Below are 20,572 nucleotides of genomic sequence, written 5' to 3'. Positions count from 1 at the left end.
TTAATTTTGAATATTAACCAAAAGTCAACTAAAAATTAATTCTCAAATGTTTAGTTAACAATAATTTTATTTTTGTAAACAATAAACACGCTATTATAAAATGTAATTAAAATATAAATTAAAAATTTATAAAAGTATGTAATATTAACTTAAAATATATCAAATATACTAAATTTTCTAAGATACACATCATATGAAAATTCATAATTTTTAACTACTGAAATAATTATTCCATTATTAGTATTTTTATTTTCATATATTTTGAGATAAAAAAATCATTTTTGATATAAATGTAGATTAATGGATTTGACAAATTCAAATTATATTATATTCTCGAGGTTTTTGTAAATAATATTTTGATTTTTATAAATAATAAATATACTTTTATTTAGTTCAAATTAAAATATTAATTGATAATTTATAAAATTTTAAGATACATATCGTGTTCAAATTTATAAATATTAAGTACTAAAATAATTATTCTATTATTAATATCTTTATTCATATAAATTTCTTGAGATTAAACAAAATTTTGATATAAATTTGGATTTAAGAAATTATTTATTCTATTATAATATTAGTTTTGAATATTATTATTTTTATTTTACAGGAATTATTAAACACAAATGTAATTTGTTCGCATTACACGTAGATAGTAGAATAAAAAAGAGTTATTTTATTTTATTAAATTTTATAAGAGGAAAAATGACGTGGATAACCTTTAATGATTTGTGTTCGAATCACTCAAGGCGCCATGATAAATTTTAGATCCTTTATTTGAAATGGCAGTGGGCGAGTACATTGAAGGGTTAGCACATTTGCTCATTTGAAATTTGGTGCCGAATTTGTTGTTCTTAGATTCGTAGCCATGGATGTGGGGTAAAAGAGTAATTGCGCTCAACAGTCATTTGAGTAAAAGGACAAGTAGGTGCTGAAGGTGTTTACGTGTCATGTCCAAATACGGTGCCCCCAAAACCAAAGCTTTTTTTCCTGATGCCAGGTCATTTTATCAAGATCTTTTCCAGACGGACACTGCATTTCAATGAATGCCTTATCAGGACTATACTAATATTATCAAATAAATCCACGTTAAAAACCCCTAAATTTAAACATCCGAGACCTACGAACCCAACTTCCCTCTTCTCTCTCTCCCCCCCTCAACCAGAAGAAGGAGGAGATCCGGGTTTCTCGACTTTGAGTCTTTGATCTATCTGGCTTCGAATCTAGTAAGTTGTATGTTTCCTTAGTCAAAGATACCGGATATTTGCAGTTTTCATCTCTCTCTCTCTCTCTCTCTCTCTCTCTCTCTCTCTATATATATATATATATATATATATATATATATATATATCTAGGAACGGCTCTGATCAGATTATGTCTTAATATATACGTTTTGGAAGTCTTTTACCCTTTCAAACCTTAATGAAGATTTTATAATTTGAAAACCCTTGTTCTAAATTCATTTTATTCACTCGAAGTATGATGGGATGCGTTCATTTGGAGTTACCATTGACGATCAATATCCATTTTCGAAAATTTTTAATTTCTGAGCTATTTTCTTATCTCTGTAGTAATTTTGAAGTAGTTGATTTCTTGGACCCAGTTATTACTGATGTGCACCCTTTTAGTTGTCTAATTGTTTAGTGCTATCAATTGCACTTTGTGCCTTCACGCACCAATTGAGTTCTCCTTGTTAGAATAGCCAGAAAGAAGTTTACATTGTTGTTGCAGGTTTAATTTGTAGTTTTGTCACACACACACTAGTTTCTCAGTTATCTAGTAGCATGTAATTCCATACACACAAACCGTTCGAGGAAATAGGTAGGAGAGGCATAAATTCTTTTCTTTTTTGCTTTTTATCCAAAGAATATTGCATGCATTTCCCACTATACCAAAGGTAGTTATCAAGAAATTAAATTAAAGGAAGTAAAAAGAAAAAAAAAAAAAGAATGAAAATAAATAACAATTATATAGGTATGGAGGTAAAAATATCTATGTTATGTGGCAGTGGATTTAGAAACTCACATTGATGAGGAAGCCAGAACAATAGAAAATGCTACTGGAGGGGAGTCAGTCTCGCGTAAAGGAGATGCAATTCTAGAACCATATGAGGGCATGGAGTTTGAATCTGAAGATGCTGCCAAGGCGTTCTATGATGAATATGCCAGAAGGGTGGGGTTTGTCATGCGTGTCATGTCATGTCGCCGCTCAGAGGTTGATGGAAGAATTCTTTCTCGTCGACTTGGGTGCAATAAGGAGGGATTTTGTGTTAGCATTAGAGGCAAATTTGGCCCAGTTAGGAAGCCAAGGGCAAGCACAAGGGAAGGTTGCAAGGCAATGATTCTGGTAAAATCAATGAAGTCTGGAAAGTGGGTGGTTACAAGGTTTGTAAAGGAACATAATCATCCATTGGTGGTTTCAGCCCGTGAGTGTCGCCATACAATGGTGAGTTCTTCTTTGCTTAATGTTGTTTTAGAAGTAAATATCCTAAAGCATCATTTCCATTGGTTTTATTAATTACTATGCACTCTTTGCTTCATTATATTGGACCCTTGAAGGTGATTTGTTGATTTTTCTTTCATCTGGCAGTCTATATATGATCAACAGATATTAACTATATGGTCTGTATTTAATCTCTTTCATAAAAAATTATGACTGTTAGGACTTGGCCCACCTTACCTAGGATGTTCTCTCCTGCAATACTCAGTGTGGTGCTGAGCCATAGCACTTATGCTCAAGTAGCCATTTGGATTTATGTGCAAAACCAATTACTTAATGAGTTCGCATTTATGTGGATGAGATAGATCACATCATGTCCTTTAATAGATGGAAATGTTTTTTACTGATAAAGAAATAAATGGAAATATGAGTTCGCATTTTGCATCCTTCTTTTCTTATTTTAAACTTGAGAGAAATTGATGTTTATTAAATTAAAATGAAAATTATAAAAAGATGGAGCAAAAAAAAAAAAAACTATCCAAATGGCCCACAGGGAGAATTTATAAAGAAAAGAATCCTAATTCATTACCCCGTAGCTCTCTGAAGACACCTAACTTTTCATGAATATTTTTATTTTATTATAATTTAATTTTTTGTTGGAGGGGATGGTTTTGTTCAATCCATCTTCAGAGATTTGGAGGGAGACAAATAAGCTATCAATAAGGAAAAAGAGGTGGAAATTGAGGTGAGATGTGAGAATGGATGTGTTGAATCCTGAAGATTTTGCTAAGTAGAAAAAAATAAGATACTTGGATGAGATGCGCTGGAGCATATAACAACTAGAGTGAGGGGTAGGAGAAATATTTGAGAATTATAAGGCTAAATCTTCAGGGGGTGAAAAAGACAAATAAATATTAAATGTGAAAGGGAGAGGCAGGAAGGGGGAGTAAAGAGGTATATGGGTCTAGTGGTAGTCTATGGTGGTTGTGGGTGTTCTTCTGCGTCTCATGTAAGGGTTGGGGGGGGGTTGTTATTTGTTTGTTCGGTTTTGTTGGCTGCTGTCAATCATTGCTTTTGTCTGTTTTTCTTAGAGTGAGGTGTTTTCTCTAATTTTTTGCTATTGTTGATGGATTTTTTAGGTGGTTCTGTATAGTAGTGCCATTTGTTTGTCTGGTGTGCTTAGGGTGAGTTATGAGTGTTTTCTCTATTTTTTAGCTATTTTTGGTGCATTTTTTAGGCGGTTCTGTGTAGCAGTAGTAGTACATTTATTGTTCTGGGGGTGACAGGGTGTTTCTATTTTTTTTTTCTGCTACTCTTTTTTCCTTTAGAAAGCCTTTGTTTTCTTTTTCTTGGACCACAATGCTTGTATATATTTGATGTACTTCTATTTTCTTTTATAAAGATTTAAGAACTATAATAAAATGATCTTCCCTCTCTTCTTCCTATGGGTTGGAAAATCCACTCTGGAGCAAGATTTAAAATGTTAGCATTGGTGGGAATATCAGTCACCTAAGTATGGGAAACATTGTAGATATAGTGGAAACATTGTGAAATATTCAGAAATATAGAATGATATGCGGTGCACCCTTTTGAATTGTTATTTTGTTCCAAACCATCAAACTAAGCTAAGAAACTATGGTTAACTAACAAAATAATACGTTCCAAAGTTGTCCTATAAAGTATAAACCTTAAGAGTCAAAACTACATAATATGGTGAGTTTAAACAAATTTAAACTCATTGAAAATGCAAATGGTTCTAATAGATAAACCAAATTACACAAACGAAACCTAAGACTTAACCATAGTTGTGAAAGCGTCTAGGTGATTCTAGGCGACAATGGGGTGCCTAGTGCCTACTTGCCTAATTGCCTAGATGATAAGAATTTTTCAGAATAAAAAACAAACTTTTGGCTAGTTCCCTAGTTTTATATACCATTCAGCATGCATATTAATTGAAAAAATAGCAATTCTCTTTGTTAAAAACATTAAGCTTCCTCTCAAAACATGACAACCATTTTCATCATTCTCTCCTCTTCTTCCTTTTCTCTTCTCTTCTCTTCTCTGTTCTCTCCCACACTTTTTTTTTTTTTTTTTTCTGGCTAATTTCTAATCAGAACACAGGAGGATTGTCAATAACTTCATCCAAGTTGGTATCAGAGCAGGACTAGGATTGTTCAAGGTTCTCATGTGGTCTTAGTCCAACTGACTGTATGGGAACTTCCTAGGACTAGAAGCTGAACATATGTCGCCTAAATCTTGGAGGTTATTGGAGAGTTTGCTGCTGCCCAGGGTATTGTGTGACCTTGGAGATTGCCCAATAACTAGAGAGACTTAGAGAAATCAAGTAAATGCTAGGTTTAGGGCTTAAACCTATTTTTGAAAGTTGCACTTAAGGTTTTCTGGGTTGCTTTCTTATCCCTATAGAGTTCGATAGCCTTTAGGAGGTGGTGGAATCATCCTAGAAGGAGCAGTTGATGTTTTTCCCTATTCTTTTTTCTCCTTTTTATTGTTAGTTGACCAGTATTGCTTAGCAGTTGACCAATATTGCTTAACAGTTGACAGTTATTGCTTAACACTTGGCTAATATTGCTTAATAGTCAACCATTATTGTTAACAGTTGATCGGTTGGGAGAAATTAACATCTATCATGGAGACAATTAGGAGTGAATCAAAGGTCCAAGGGGAAGGATTTATAAGGGCTGGAAGTATGATAGACAACACCTTTCAAATGACTACTGTCAAGTTTGATGGAACTAATTACTTGGAATGGGAACAATCAGCCATGATGGCCATTGGAGGTAGAGAAAAACTAAGGTACGTGATTGGAGATATAAAAAACCAGCCAAGGAGGACCCAACTTATGCCAAGTGGGTTCAAGAAAATTATTTGGTGATGACTTGGATGTGTAATTCCATGCAGCCTCACATTGCAGAAATTATTAGTGGGTGAAAACAACCAAGGAAATATGGGAAAATATGAAAGAGATTTACTCTCAGCCTTTGAATGTTGCTAGGGCTTATGTGTTAAAGAGTGAATTAAACAATCTTAAACAGGAGGAGAAACCTGCATTTGCTTACTTTGCATTGAAGTCTTTATGGCATGAGATTGATCACAAGAAATAATTGAGTGGGGAAGTCAAGAGGATGCTACAACATATAGGAAGTTGGTGGAGACAAATAGGGTGTTTGAGTTTCTTGCTGGTTTGAATTCAGATTATGATATTGTGAGACAACAATTACTTACTAGAGACAATATTACTCTATCTCAGGCTTATTCTCTAGTTCACAGTGAAGAGAGTAGGAGGAAAGTTATGTTACAAATTCCACCTATGGAATCAGCCTTAGCAGTAGTAAAATTGAAGTATGATACTATGATGGTGATAAGGAGAAAGATACGGGGAAGGAGGACAAAAAGGGAATATGATGGTTATTGTAAGAAGCCAAAGCACATCTGAGACACTTGTTGGAAGTCATCCACACCTTATTCTATTAAGACTGAAGAGTAAGAAAGGGAATGCCAATTTGGCTATTATCAGATGGACCATCTTCTTCACGTATAAGATCCACATCTCTAGATGCTCTAGTTGCTGTTCGAGTTGCCTTGACTCAGTTGGAAAGTGAGGCGGGTATTTTAGGACCATCTTAGCTGTTAACTATTGCACCTACGACTCCCACTTCAACTTTTGCTCATTTAGGTACAAGGACTACTGCCTATCATGCTTCTACCCTAGGTAACACTAGCATTTTTTGGATTGTAGATTCAATTGCATATGACCGATTTGTCCTCTTTATTTACTACTTAGTGCTTATCCTTTGGCAGAAACAAAATATCCATTATTGATGGCTCTCTTGTTCCTATTTCTTGCAAGGAAGACATTTGAGTGTCTGATGCTATTAATTTATCCTTAGTTTTGCATGTTCCTAAGCTTAATACTAATATTCTTTTAATTAGTAGTATTATTAAGAATCAGAATTGTTCAATGAGCTTTTTCTTTAATTGTGCTTTCTAGGATCTAGCGACAAAGAAGGTGATTGGGACTTGTCGTGAGGCAAATGGAATATACCTGTTTGAGCATCTATCTAGGAGGCATGAAGGGGTTGGGAGGTCTTTTGTTTCTTAGTTTGTGAGTCAGCTTATGCTTTGGCATAATCAGTTAGGCCATTTATCTTTTGGGTCCTTGAAGAGCTTGTTTCCTAAGTTGTTCAAGTAATCGAGTCAATCCAAGTGTCAAGTTTGAGATGTAAAAGTTGTGAAATGGCAAAACATTGTAGATCAACTTATTTATTGAGTAGTAAAGAAGTAAAATTGTGCATACCGATGTTTAGGGACTATATCATATTATTAATATGGGGAGATATGGATACTTCCTATTATTTGTTGATGGCTATTCTCATTTTTCATGGGTATATCTTATGCGTTCCCGAGATGAGGTTCCTACTTTGACCTATGCCTTTCATTAGATGGTTTTAACCCATTTTGGAATCACAATCAAAATTTTTAGATCTAATAATGCCAAGGAGTATTTTTGCAAAACCCTTGGCCTCACATCTTCTTGAGTATGAAGTTATCCATCAGAGAACATGTCCCTATACACCTCAACAAAATTGAGTAGTTGGGAGAAAGACTCGACACATCTTGGAGGTTGCTAGAAGTATGTTGATTTCCAATGGCCCCATATTTTTCTGGGGGATGCCACCCATACAATTGTCTATCTCATCAACAGAGTTTCTTTATGAGTATTAGACATGAAAGTTCCTTTTAACATGTTGTATCTTGACAAAGATTAGTTCAACATTCCACTTAAGACTTTTGGGTGCACTTGCTTTGTTCAAATCCTTGGACCTAATCATTTTAAATTTGATCCTAAGGCAGATAAGTGTATCTTTCTTGGGTATGCACAAACTCAAAAGGGGTGTTATTGTTTTGAACTTGTCTTTGGGACTTGTTTTGTGTCTATGGATGTTACCTTCTTTGAGGATGTCCCTTATTATCTTAAGTTTTCAGCTCAAGAGGGGGAGTGGTGAGCAAGGATTGCAGGGTATCTTTGCTCTAGAAGTCCCATTGCCTATTCCAATCATTGAAGGTGAGCGTGGTGAAGGGAATTGTCAGAAGTGCAAAGAGTTGAGAGTGTTTCACAGATGGTGGTAGAGGTAGGTTGGTTCCGATCACGACCAGTCCTGGCCAGTTCCAATCTCCTCAGTTGCACCAGATTCAAAGGGAAGCATTGTTGGACCTTGACCTTCCTATTGCATTTCACAAAGGGAAGCATTGTTGGACCTCATCTATTGCTCATTGCATCTCCCATTTCCTTTCTTATGACCATCTTTCATCATCATATAAGTTCTTTTTAGGTTCCATTGTTGCTATACCCATCCCCAAAACAGTATAGGAAGCCCTGGTGGTACCTGAGTGGAAGCAATGAGATGGGTGTTCTCATTAGAAACAATGCATGAGAGATGGTGGATTGGCTAGAAGGAAAAAAACCAGTTGGATGTAGATGGGCGTTTATAGTGAAGTACAATGCAAATAGCTTAGTTGAAAGTACAATGCAAAGGGATACACATGACTTATGGGATTGGTTATTTAGAAACCTTTGCGAAATAGCCAAGATGAACACTATCAAAGTTCTTATGTCTCTTATTGCAAATTTCTCATAGCCACTATTCCAAATGTATGTAAAAAATGCATTTCTCAATGGTGATCTGCAGGAGGAAGTATATATGGAACTATCCCCAAGGCTCTATGATACAAACTCTGGAAAGGTCTATAAGTTGAAGAAGGCTCTATATGGTTTGAAGCAATCTCTAAAGGCATGGTTTGATAGATTTAGACTTTCCTTAGAAAAATTTGGATATGTGTAGGCTCAGTCAGATCACGCTTAATTTTGCTTGCAGTATATGTTGATGATATTGTGGTGACTGGTAATGACACTGGTGAGATTGATTCACTCAAGCAACTACTTAACAAGGAGTTTGAGGTGAAATTACCTGGGTGGCTTATGTTTTTTTTTTTTTTTTGGAATTCAAGTGGCTAGGTCCAAACATGGTATCTTTGCTTCTTAGAGGGAATATGTCATTGATCTTTTGGAGGAAACTAGGAAATTAGGAGTTAAGCTTACTAATACACCCATTGAGCAGAATCATAAAATGAGTGCAAAAGATGGTGAACCTCTTAAAGACAAGGTTATGTTTCAATGGTTAGTTGGGAAATTGCTTTATCTTTGTTTGACATGACCTGATATTTCTTTTATGCTATCTGCTATCAGTGTTGTTAGTACATACACTCCACCAGAACAACCCACTTACTAGCAGCTAAGAGGACCCTTGTATATTTGAAGAGATGTTTAGGTAGAGGTATACTCTATAAGAATAATGGTCATATGAAGTTAGAGGTGTATATGGATGCAGATTGGGTTGGGTTTGTTGATGATAGAAGATCCACCTCCGGGTACCCTCCTTGGAGGAAACCTTGTTTCATGGAGTAAGAAAGAGTGTTGTTGTCTGTTTCAATGTAGAGGCAGAGTCCATGGCTAATGGTTTGTCTAAAGTATTGTGGCTGAGATCTCTTTTTGAGAAGTTGGGAGTTGAGTATGAAAAATCCTTGATGTTGTATTGTGATAATCAAGCTGCCACTAACATTGCTCATAACCCAATATAGCATGACAGAACCAAGCACATTGAGGTGGACTGGCATTTCATCAGAGAAAGAGTTGTTTCTCAAGAAGTGTGCCTTCCTTATGTTACATCTAATATGTAACTTGCTGATCTTTTCACCAAAGGAATTGCAAAGGCCAAGTTGGAGACAAATTTACGCAAGTTGGGAATGACAAATATCTATTCCCAATTTGAGGGGAGTGTAGGAACACAATACAATAGTTTTTTCTATGTGGTCTCATCTTATATTCATGTTATTTCTCATATTGTTTATGTTTTTTATTTACTGTTATTATCTGTTGTTAGGTGGTAGAGGCATATTTGTCTTTGTATTGTAACCCTTTATGAGAAAATATAAATGCTAATGGTGGGACTCCAAGACCATAATTTATTGCATCCTTTTTTTCATTCTCCCCTCTTCCTTTACTCTTTTCCTCTTCTTTGTTCTGTCCCACTCTTTTCTTTTCTTTTTTCTTGCTGATTTCTAATCAAACACAAGAGGATTGTCTACAATTTCAAGTCTATAAAACTATTTTGGTACCCATTGTTGCTATACCCATTCCTAGAACAGCGCAGGATGCCTTGTTGGTGCCTTAGTAGAAGAATGCAATGAAAGCGGAGATGGATGCCCTCATTAAAAATAATACTCGGGAGTTGGTAGATTAATCAGAAGGGAAGAAACCTATTGGGTGTAGGTGGGTATTTACAATGAAGTACAATGCAAATGGTTTAGAATGATACAAGGCTCAAGTGGTCGCAAAGGGGTACACATAGACTTATGGTATTGACTACTTAGTAACCTTTGCACGAGTTTCCAAGATGAACACCATTTGAGTTTTGTTGTCTCTTGTTGGAAACTTCTCATGGCCATTGTTTCATATGGATGTAAAGAATGCCTTCCTTTGTGGTGATTTGTAGTTGCAGGAGGAGGTATATATGGAGTTTCTCCTTGGTTTTATGATACGGATGTAGGAAAGAAAGTTTGTTAGCTGAAGAAAGCTTTGTATGGTCTTAAGCAATCCGTAAGAGTATGGTTTGATAGTTTTAGATTTGCCTTGGAGTAGTCTGACTATACATAGGCCCAATCTGATCACACTCTTTTTGTCAAGAATATAGGCTCTTCCTTGACTCTCCTTGTATATGTTGATGATATTGTGGTGATAGGAAGCAATACTGATGAGATTAGTTCTCTTAAGAGGTTACTAACAAGGATTTAGAAGTGAAAAACCTTGGTGATTTGTGGTACTTATAGGTGATTGAAGGAGTCTGGTCTAAACATGGCATCTTCATCTCTCAAAGGAAATATGTTCTTGATCTATTGAAGAATAATTAATAAATTAGGAGTTAAGCCTATAGGTACACCCATTGAATAAAATCATAAGATGAGTGTAGAAGAGGGTGAGCTACTTGAAGAAAAAGTTGTGTATCAATGGTTACTTGGGAAACTTCTTTATCTTTGTTTGGCATGCTCTAATATTTCTTAAGTTGGTAGTGTTGTTAGCCAATATGTGTGTTCTCCTAGAATGACCCATCTACTTGTTGAGAGGATTATTGCCTACTTGAAGAGATGTCCAAGTCCAGGCATACTCTTCAAGAAAAATTGTCATATGAAGATTAAAGTGTATACAAATGCTGATTGAGCCACAAGTGTGTTGATGATTTGAGGTCTACTTCAAGGTATTGTACCTTTGTTGGAGGGAATCTTGTTTCTGGAGGAGTAAGAAACAAGATGCGGTTGTTTGTTCTAGTGCCAAGGTAGAGTATAGGTTTATGGCTAATGGTGTGGTTGTAATGTTGTATTATGGCTGAAATCTCTACTTGAGGAGTTAGGCATTGAGTATGAAAGGTCCTTGATGTATTATTATGATAACCAGGCAACCATTAATATTGCACATAATCTTAGCATGATAAAAGAAGACTCAAGAAGTATGCCTTTCCCATGTTGGCTTTGAAATGTAGCTTAGTGATGTCTTCACCAAAGTAGTCACTAAAGTCAAGTTTGAAATAGATTTACGCAAATTGGGAATGACCAATATCTATTCCCAACTTGAGGGAGAGTGTAGAGATACAATAGATCAATATATTAGACTTAATTTATAGTGGTCCCATATATATACACGTATATATATGTGTGTGTGTGTGTGTATACAATAGATCAATATATTAGCATTGGCTTTCCTTTCTCCCCTATCATTTATCAATTTTGTGTTTTTTTTTAATTTTTATTTTAAAAATGAACAACATGACTCAAGTAGCCAATCAGTATATATATAATATATATATATATATATATACTGTGCCATGTTAGCATTGGCTTTCCTTTCTCCCCTACCATTTATCAAATTTGTGTGTTTTCTTTTTTAATTTTTATTTTAAAACTGAACAAAATGACTCAAGTAGCCAATCAACATTTTAAGTCTTTCAGACTTTCATCTCTCCTCATTAATCATTCCATTACCTCTCTCCTCCTATAAGCCACTCCACTAATTCTCTTTCCTTTCAAATACTCTAAATTGCTTAAAATTCATTGACTCTTTTTCCTTTTTTATTTTTCTTTTACTTTTCTTTTTTTTTTCCTTTTTTATTTTATTCTTTCTCTTATTAATCTAATAAACCAAAAGCAATTTGCTTAGGGGTGACCATTTCAGTCCCGCTCAGGCCAAGCCCACATCAGGCCTACAAATTTCAGGGCCATGCTTGGGCCTAATACTTCAAAGGTCGGTGTGGGGCCAACCAAGCTCGTAAACAAATAATAGTTTAAAAATTAGTTAATAAAAACTTCACAAATAGTCAGATTGCCTAAATATAATTCTTTTGATCAGAAACGATAACTTTTCATTAGAGATCATAGCATTTTTCCACTTTGGAAAAAGTTTAGTATGAAGGATATAGGTTCTTGCAAGTAGTAAAATGACTGATGGGATGAATGAGTAATTCCTGGCTCAGTTGGACATGCACAACTCTTCAGGTTTGCCTCTTGAGAGTCCACTAGATCAGGTTCTGTAGCCAAAAGAGAATTTCCATTTGGTATTGTGAGTGGTTCTTTTGGCAATGAAGCAGACATGAATGGGAACGAGAACAAGAACATACACGCTGAACAGAAGCAAGAATGGGAATAAAGAGTAGGTGATGCTTTATCACCTAGTTTCTATGTATTCCTTTTTTATTTAATGAAAATTTCCTTTTTCTAAATGTTAGGGTCTTAATATTTGACATTTTTTTAAATGCTAGTTCTTCCCAAACATCCTTTCCCTATGGCCATGGCTTCAATGATGTCCGATCCCAATATGATAGCACTGATGTTGGTGCTAGTGCTATTGCTACTAATGCTGGTCCTAGTATTTCTAGGACAATCAAAAGCAAAACTAGTAATGTATAGTGTTACTTCACAATAGAAGTTGAGGGAACGAGTATGAAAGCCGTCTATAAGAAAATGCAGAAATGATTTAGTTACCAAAGTAGTGGTAGCACTGGACATTTAAGAGGACACATAGACAAAACACAAAAAACAATGATTCAAATCAAACACAAATTACAAATCTACTTTATTTGGTAATTTTCAATATTCACAAGAATAAATGAGACAACCACTAGCTAAAAGTATATTGTACATGCTGAACAACCATTTTTATTTTTTGAAGATCCATGGTTTGAAAAATTTTTACAATCATCTATAAATTCTGCTTTTAAAAAAGTTTCTAGAAATATGTCAAGAATGGATGCTCATAAAAATTTTCTTTCATATAAACAAGACTTAATTTCTACTTTTCAACTCTTCCAAAATTTTACTTTGGCTATTTGGACTTTTAAATATGATATTAGTTATTATTTGTGTCACTGGGCATTTCATTGATGAACCATGGCTTTTACAAAAAAGAAATTGAAGTTTTACAAGACTTGAATGGCCAGATACACATATTTATGTTATTGAAAATAATTTTTTTTCTATTAGTCTTGGTAATGCTATACATATTTATGATGTTGTCATAAGTATTTTAAAAATTTTATTTAAAACCTATTTTACAAGGAAAATGATTTCATATTATATGTGCATGTCATATTTTAGATTTATATGTTCAAGATGGTTTGAACATTATTTCAAGGCATATTTCAAAATTTAGAAGTTGTAGTTTGTTTATTAGATTTTTCTGGTTTAAGAAAACAAGATTTTAAACACTCATGTCTTAAAAAAAAAGATGTTCTACATAGGTGGAATTCCACCTTTCCAAGACTTATAAAAAATAATTTAACCTATTCTAGGTTACAGAGTTGCATCCCATATATGGAATTCTTACCATATTTTACAATAAAAGAATGCCCAATTATGCCTTAAACTGAAGATGATTGGAATATTTTCATTCGTATAGAAGAATTTTTACAACATTTTTATGATGCTATTAATATTTTCTTGGCTGTTTACCCAACTTCATGTACATTACACAATCAAGTATATATAATTAGTGATTGTTTTGCAGAAGTATAGAAATGAATGTTTTGAAAATATTGTTGAAATAATAGAAAATAAATTTAAAAATTATTGGGAAAATATTTCTCCTTTATATTGTTTATCTACAATATTAAACTCTGGATTAAACAAACTGGTGTAAATATTTTACTTGATTATTATCATGAGAATATGGAAAGTGTAACTGATGTTGAAAGAATAAAAGAAATTAGTTCTTTATGGTTTATATGAACCACAATCTGGAAATAAGAAGACTTGTACAGTGCCACCGTCTGAGACTACCAGTGGTAGTACATCAAATGAGGTTTGGTCATTATTAAGTAAAAGCAAACAACAATCAGTTGCTAGCTTTTCTTCTTCATCAAGCTCATCCACAATCTGGGGTTGTGCCAGCCCATGGGTGGCCCAACCTGTTTTACACATTGATTCGAGACTGTAACACTTATATCCTTTTTGAGTACAGGAGTATGCAATAAAAACACATTTAATAGCCCGAGTTTCAAGTTTATTAGTACCTGCTCCATTTTGTGAACAAAACTCATGCAACCAAATACACAGGGACAAAGAGGCGAAGGATACAAAGTGGGAAACAACACAGGAAGGAGATTTGCCATTAATAATAGTAGATGGAAGACGATTGATAAGGAAACATGCAGTATCAAGATGTGCCATGCCTTATGGGAGATAATTCACTAGAAAGTTCATTAGGAATTATTTCCATAAACTCCTTTATCAAGATGTCAATTTTAGGGGGAATATTGGTGGGTGTCATACCATCCCCCTAAACCACTGAAGCATATATCTCCCCTATTCTTTCAAATCATCTTCAAATTTAGTAGAAACTAAGAAAAAACTTCCCCTCCATTTTATAAGTTTTGGGTTTGTATGTTCCTTTCATGGGGGCTAGGGTAATTTTCTTGCCATCTTTTATAAAGGTATAGTGATTGATTTTGTCCCTATGAGTAGCATGTACATTGTATTGCCAATGTTTTTGAAACAGTAAATGCCATGCATACTGTTGAGGTTCTAACAAACCTAGGAATAATAAAACAGATTGGCAAGAAGAGAAAGTAGATGAAAAACGCAAAACAGAGCACACAAAATACACACAAAGATTTACGTTGTTTGGCTTATAGCCTATGTCCACAGGTGTCAAAGGAGAATAAATCCACTACCAGGAATGGAGATTTACAGTTACAGAGTTTGCAGCATCTCACCAAAGCCCAAGCTCCCAATACACCCACTGCTCAAGCTCCCTTGTCTCTCACACACTCTTGTTTTCCTTTCTTGGACTTCAAGATACAACATAAATTTTCATGCAAGAATACAAGGCTATTTATAGAGAGAAAACCCTAATTGGAACGGTCCACAATCCTGAGATCAGCAAGGTCAGAAGACACGTGAGTCTGGAGTCTCATAAGTTCCAAATGAGCTGTGAGATCGGATATGCTATGAAATCCACCTATCTGTGAGCCCTTTGCTTCCACCACAGATCACTATGAAAGTTTTCCTTCAGGTTTTTCTCAACTTGGTTTGGGTTGGGTCATGGAGTTAGATGGCACTTGGAATTCAAGGCACCAACACAACACATTACACATCCATATCAATAACATCACATACTACATCTGCATAATATTTTCAAATAAACAATGGAATGCAACATTGTTTTGTTACATTAGTGCTATTTATGCCCTTAAACCTGCCAATGGTGTATGGAGTTGGGTGATCTCATCTGCAATTTGTCCACCATCATCTGTGACATGAGATTCGAACTACTACCACTGTTTATGATAAGATCATATATTTGACCTTTGATTGTGCATCATGTCTTGAAGATGTTTTGGCACTGGGGATCTTCTTAATACTTTGATGTGTATAGCAACCTCTGCACTACTAGAGCAAATGCTTTCATCTTTGTGTGTCACATAATCATCTTCTTCTTCTTCCCTATAATCCATATCATCAGTGACATCTTCTACTTCGTCTGCAAGTGCTACTGTCCTCTGCTTTGGGTCATTCTAATTGAAGCTCTACCCAGCTGCTAGTTTGGTAGCCTCTGTAAGAGACCAGGCTAGCTATAATGCAACTCAGTCTTGTATGGAAAGATGAAGTCTATCAACACATCTTGCCACCTGTTTTTCTGTTTCAGAATGGTTGTTACTAGGAGAGAGTTGTAGGAATTCTTCTATGTATTCACATACTGTCCTATTCCTTTGTTTGCAATTCTGATATTGCTGCAATAGCATCTGATCATGGTTTGGAGGTAGGAATCTTGCTTTCAACAGCTGCTTCATAAGATGCCGTGACCTAATGGCAGCCTTGCCTTGGCAAGTTGTTGTGGTCTGCAACTCCTTCCACAAGAATACATTCTGTATTCTTGATCTTGCCTATCTCTGCTTTGCTCTACAGGTATAAGATCATCGAGTTCTTTGTCACTTGAATCTTCCCCTCCCACATGGTTTTGTCTAGGGGGTTTGTTTGCAGTGTTATTCTGGACAGGTAAACGATGAACCACTTCAATGGTTTGTTGCATGCCTTGGTCACGATTTTGAAAGTGATTTAAAACCTCCATGATTTGTGCATGAAATGCCTGTATTTCTTTCTGGAAAGCCTTAAAGTTAGCTGTAGAAATGTTCTGTTATTCTCCATGAGCATCATTGTTGAAGTTGCCAACCATTGACCTTGAGTATTTCAAGCTTTGATACCAATTAAAGAAGAATAGGAAGGATGGAAGGAAGAAGAGCACCATCTTCTTCAAAGAAAAACAATCCTTGAATCCACAAGGAGCACAATGAAGGAAGGGTTAGGATCCATCATATGGATGGCCGAACCATGCTAGATGGTTGGGTGAAATTTCAAAAATTTTCTAATCCTTTTGGGAATCGAATTCCCTATGTTTCGAAAAATTGCATTTTTCAATGGTCGATCTTGCACTCAACCGGACCAGATTTGAAACCAAACAAAGAGGGAGATATATACCTAGTACAGATACAAAAAACGCAAACCCCAAGGTGGAAGTTCATGCCCAAATTAGTCCTAAAACCAGCCTTCGCTGAAGAGTGTACTCCTGAAACCGGTTCAATAACGTAGTTTTCAGCAAAACTGCAACCCAACTACTTTGATCAAACTGGAGAGGTGAGCACGAAATTCCTCGGGATTTTTCTTACAAAAATCAGAGAAAAATTGATCTCTATTAGTCTCAAATAAGTTGTAGTCGAACTAGGGTTTCTTGGAAGACAAAAGAAGAAGAGAGAGAGTAGAATTGAGAGAGGTGTTCTTGATCAGTTCGCCCTCTTCTTCTTTTATCACTTTATGGAGAACTTTTAATCAAATTAGGAGATTATCCAAGTCTAATTTAGATCTGGACTCTATTAAGAAATAAACCTTATCCACTTAAGAGGATAGGTGCTCCATACCCATTTCCAAACCCAGATTCGCTCTATGTCACATGACAACTTAAGCTGTCATGTGATAGCTTAATTAATCATATTAATTATGGGCTTTAGGCCCATCAACTATAAGGTTCATGACCCAAGGGTGTTGCATGGCCAACTTAGGCCTGATTTGTATGGTGTGAGACCCCACAATGACCTCATATAAGTCCACATGGGTTCAGCCCAGCTTCTGTGAAAAGGCCTAGCCGAATTCACTACTAAATGCAATGAACCCCTGAGCACATCACTATGGGCTCAAACTAAGCTCAACATTTACACTTAAATGATCATTGAATTCAGTCATCCTATAAAGACCCAAGGATAATGGACTTAAGTAAGATAAAGCCCATCAGGAAATCAGCCCTTTAATGGTCTCTTACACTTAACATCTCGGTCCATAATGATTGAACACTGTCCGATAGGGAATGACCTCTCACCTGGCTACAAGGTATAGTGTTACACTCTCTGTTTGGATGGATCCCCGGAATTAAAACCTTTTGCAAATATTTTTTTAATATATATATATATATACTATGATCACCCACTTAAGTGAATTCTCATACTGCCTCAACATACCCAGGTTTTGATCCACAATGGATCTCACTGATTGGCATATCAAAGACAACCCAACCTGATTCTTAGTGCAGTACCATAATCAAGTCTAGGGGTTATGCGTAACTTTCCAGTTTTGCCCATCATTCTCCAAGGTCCAAGGCATAACCAGAAAATGGTCCGGGTTTAGTGTTTCAACCAAACACACACTGCATGTGCTTTGGGTTTAATCCTGGCAGCTGAGACAAACTGCCCCAATTTCTTTGGCAGTACATCAGTGTTAGACTTGGTAGGATAAACTCCCCAAGTCTATCCAACGGCTGAGAATATTCTAAACTAACACTTTTTTTTTTTATGTAGTTTTTGTGTTTTCTGTGTTTTCTGTATGGAGAGGCAGCACCTCACGCCTCTCTAAGGGGATTCTCATGTAACCGCTCTTTGAATTAATGGAATATGACTTTACTTATAAAAAAACATTTTAAACTAACACGAGTCTCATAAATGTCCAGTTTAAGGGGTAATTTCACAGAAACATACCAATATCAACACGAAACAATAATGTACTTTATTCATTTACAATAAATGTATTTGTGCATCAATCCGATTGGAGCTAAGGGCATACACTGTCTAACACACAAGAGAAAACTCAAAGACAATTGTATTATTTATAGGCAACTCATCAACTAAAACAGTAAACTCCTAATTGGACACAAACTTTCTAAAACTTCATATTATCGAAAAAGGAAACTTCCTAATCTAATATGGACTCAAAAACTTGAAATTAGTGTTTTTCGGTTTTCCCCCAGTCAGCAATGCACCTTTTGTAAAATGGTCATGGCTTTGCATAAGAAATTCCAATTTTGGTTCTGCTTGATGCATTGGAAAGTAGACTTAAAGAAATTTACAAAGACAACTTTCCCTGCGATTCCCACAATATTATGTGTGATTTCACTGCAAAGCCAAGCTAAGATGCCAACTCTGTTTACGGTTGTTTGAGGTGTTAGCACCTGTTTTGGCCTCTCTTCCTTTCTTTGTGCTCATGGGCCTTAAAGAACATTTCAGCCACTTGTTCTACATAAACACATAAGCCCAATAAAGCTGTTCCCTAAATGTCCTTGTTTAGCAAGAGAGTGCCAAAGAATTTGCAAATCTATTGACCCATTTGAAGGTGGTGTTGACTTCTTTTACTGTCTTCCAGATTTCCTTCATGAATCATGACTATCTATCTATGCACCCAGGGTCCCAAGCTTATTCGTCATCCAACATCCCACAACCAACATGATGTCCCCCTCAACCACAATTTGTCCAAGATTAGGGTGCTTAGCTAATTGACTTGAAAAAGAAATGATATTTCTACTATTTTAGCAAGATTTTACTTAAGGATTTAAACAATGCTGGCATGTCCGTTTAAACATATATCTTTTGTAGTAATATGTATCTGCAGCTGAATTGATTTTATGGGTCTCCATTAGATGCCGTTGTTTGATTAAATTGAAAATAAAAGTGGATATTAGGTGAAGGATTAGGTTGCACTCTATAACAAATATATAGTGGAAAGACTAGAATTCCTTTGAGGTAGTGATAGGATAGATTACTATATCTGACAAATATATTTCTCTTTTGGATTTGTCATCTGTTTAAGCCATTTCTTTGATCATATTTGAAGGATGAGAAGGATAAGAAAATTCAGGAGCTTACTGCAGAGCTGCGGCGTAAGAAACGCTTATGTGCTGCATATAGAGAACAGCTACTCATGTTCATGAAAGATGTTGAGGACCATACTGAACAACTATCAATGAAGGTTCAACTAGTTGTTAACAACGTACGCGAAGTTGAATCTGAGGAACAAGAGCCTACACAGCATAGATAACCCCAGCAATTTTATTGAGTGTGCATTACCATTTTGACCATTGATGGTCATCTGTGGATATTATTTATTTAAACTGTCTTCAAATCACTTTATACCCAAACTTGTATAAATATTGTGGCACCATGAGTTTGAGGATAATATCTATAGGAGAACACTGTAGGAGTTTTAAGATTGAAGCAATGTGGTCAAAATCTTTCTTTACGTGGAAGCTGCAAGAGGCAACAATGGTGGTGAGTCTCTGGAGCTTTGAATTGCATCGCTTGAGCTTGCGTGGATATTTTACGAAGCATGGAAAACGGTTTTTGGTGAAAATATTTTTAGTAAAGGTTAGATGCGGATGCGTTTTCCTGTGGATTTTTAAACTGGGGAAAATTGATTCTGCAAAACTTGATCTTTTTATAGATTTATTAATGTAAGCAGAAACAAAGTTGTGTTCCAGACTTCCAGTACATAAATGGGATTGTACATTGTTTGAAGCAATGATTGGGAGTGTACAGACTTTTTTTTTTCTGTTCTGCAGATCCCCTGCCCTACAATGCTGGTGGACTAGTGATTTTAAACCTCATGACTTGCGACAAAAAAAAGGGTAAACTATAAAAACCTCTCCTGAAGTTGCTGACAATCATAATATCCTCCCCTTCATTTTAACAAATGCCTCTTGAGAAATTCAATAAAAACCTCCCTTTCATTGTTGTCCCAAGCAGAAAATGTTAGATTGATGCATAAGTTTTTTTTTTCAAATACCCATTCTACCCTTTATAAATTATTTTACATACAAAATTATTGAAATAATCCCATTTTAACTCAACAAAAACCTCTTTAAACGATCATTTCAATAATTTTACATGTAGAATTACTGAAATATATTTTTTTTTGTTGGGTTAAAATGGGACTATTTCAGTAATTTTATATGTAAAATAATTTATAAAATGGTAGAATGAATATTTGAAAAAAAAATGATGTATCAATCTAACATTTTCTATTTGGGACAATGATGGAAGGAATGATTTTGTTGAGTTTCTCAAAAGTTCAGCAGAGCTATTTGTTAAAATGAAACTGTAGGGGAGATTTTTATGATTGTCAGAAATTTCAGGGAGGTTTTTGTATTTTACCCAAAAAACAGAAATGTTTCTCTAGCGGGAGTGGTGTGGGGAAGAAC

At 35.4% G+C, this 20,572-nt stretch overlaps 1 protein-coding gene across 3 annotated transcripts; it reads left to right on the top strand.

The window, feature by feature from the left end:
* Nucleotides 1-788: 788 nt before the first annotated feature.
* On the top strand, nucleotides 789-19,614 carry LOC148873274 (protein FAR1-RELATED SEQUENCE 5-like). Of its 3 annotated transcripts, none has more exons than XM_088965901.1 (3): nucleotides 789-1,226; nucleotides 2,009-2,445; nucleotides 19,210-19,614. In XM_088965901.1, coding segments are annotated over exons 1-3 (642 nt in total). In that variant the 5' UTR covers nucleotides 789-1,225; the 3' UTR covers nucleotides 19,414-19,614. The 3 variants fall into 3 exon arrangements, with proteins under 3 accessions (XP_088822027.1, XP_088822029.1, XP_088822028.1); XM_088965903.1 differs by having other exon boundaries at nucleotides 1,077-1,233; XM_088965902.1 differs by lacking the exon at nucleotides 19,210-19,614 and adding an exon at nucleotides 14,116-14,564 and having other exon boundaries at nucleotides 1,088-1,226.
* The last annotated feature ends 958 nt before the right edge of the window (nucleotides 19,615-20,572 follow it).

This window comes from Nelumbo lutea, chromosome 1 (genome assembly GCF_056320005.1).
Source record: "Nelumbo lutea isolate HS-2025 chromosome 1, American lotus-T2T, whole genome shotgun sequence".
NCBI lineage: Eukaryota > Viridiplantae > Streptophyta > Magnoliopsida > Proteales > Nelumbonaceae > Nelumbo > Nelumbo lutea.
Note: the sequence above shows the minus strand (reverse complement) of the source record. Positions and strands in the feature narration are given on the sequence as shown.

Bases quoted from the DNA above. Each gene is read 5' to 3' on its own strand.
- LOC148873274 (XM_088965901.1), top strand. The intron at 2,446-19,209 runs GTGAGTTCTTCT...TCATATTTGAAG, and splicing joins GTGAGTGTCGCCATACAATG to GATGAGAAGGATAAGAAAAT.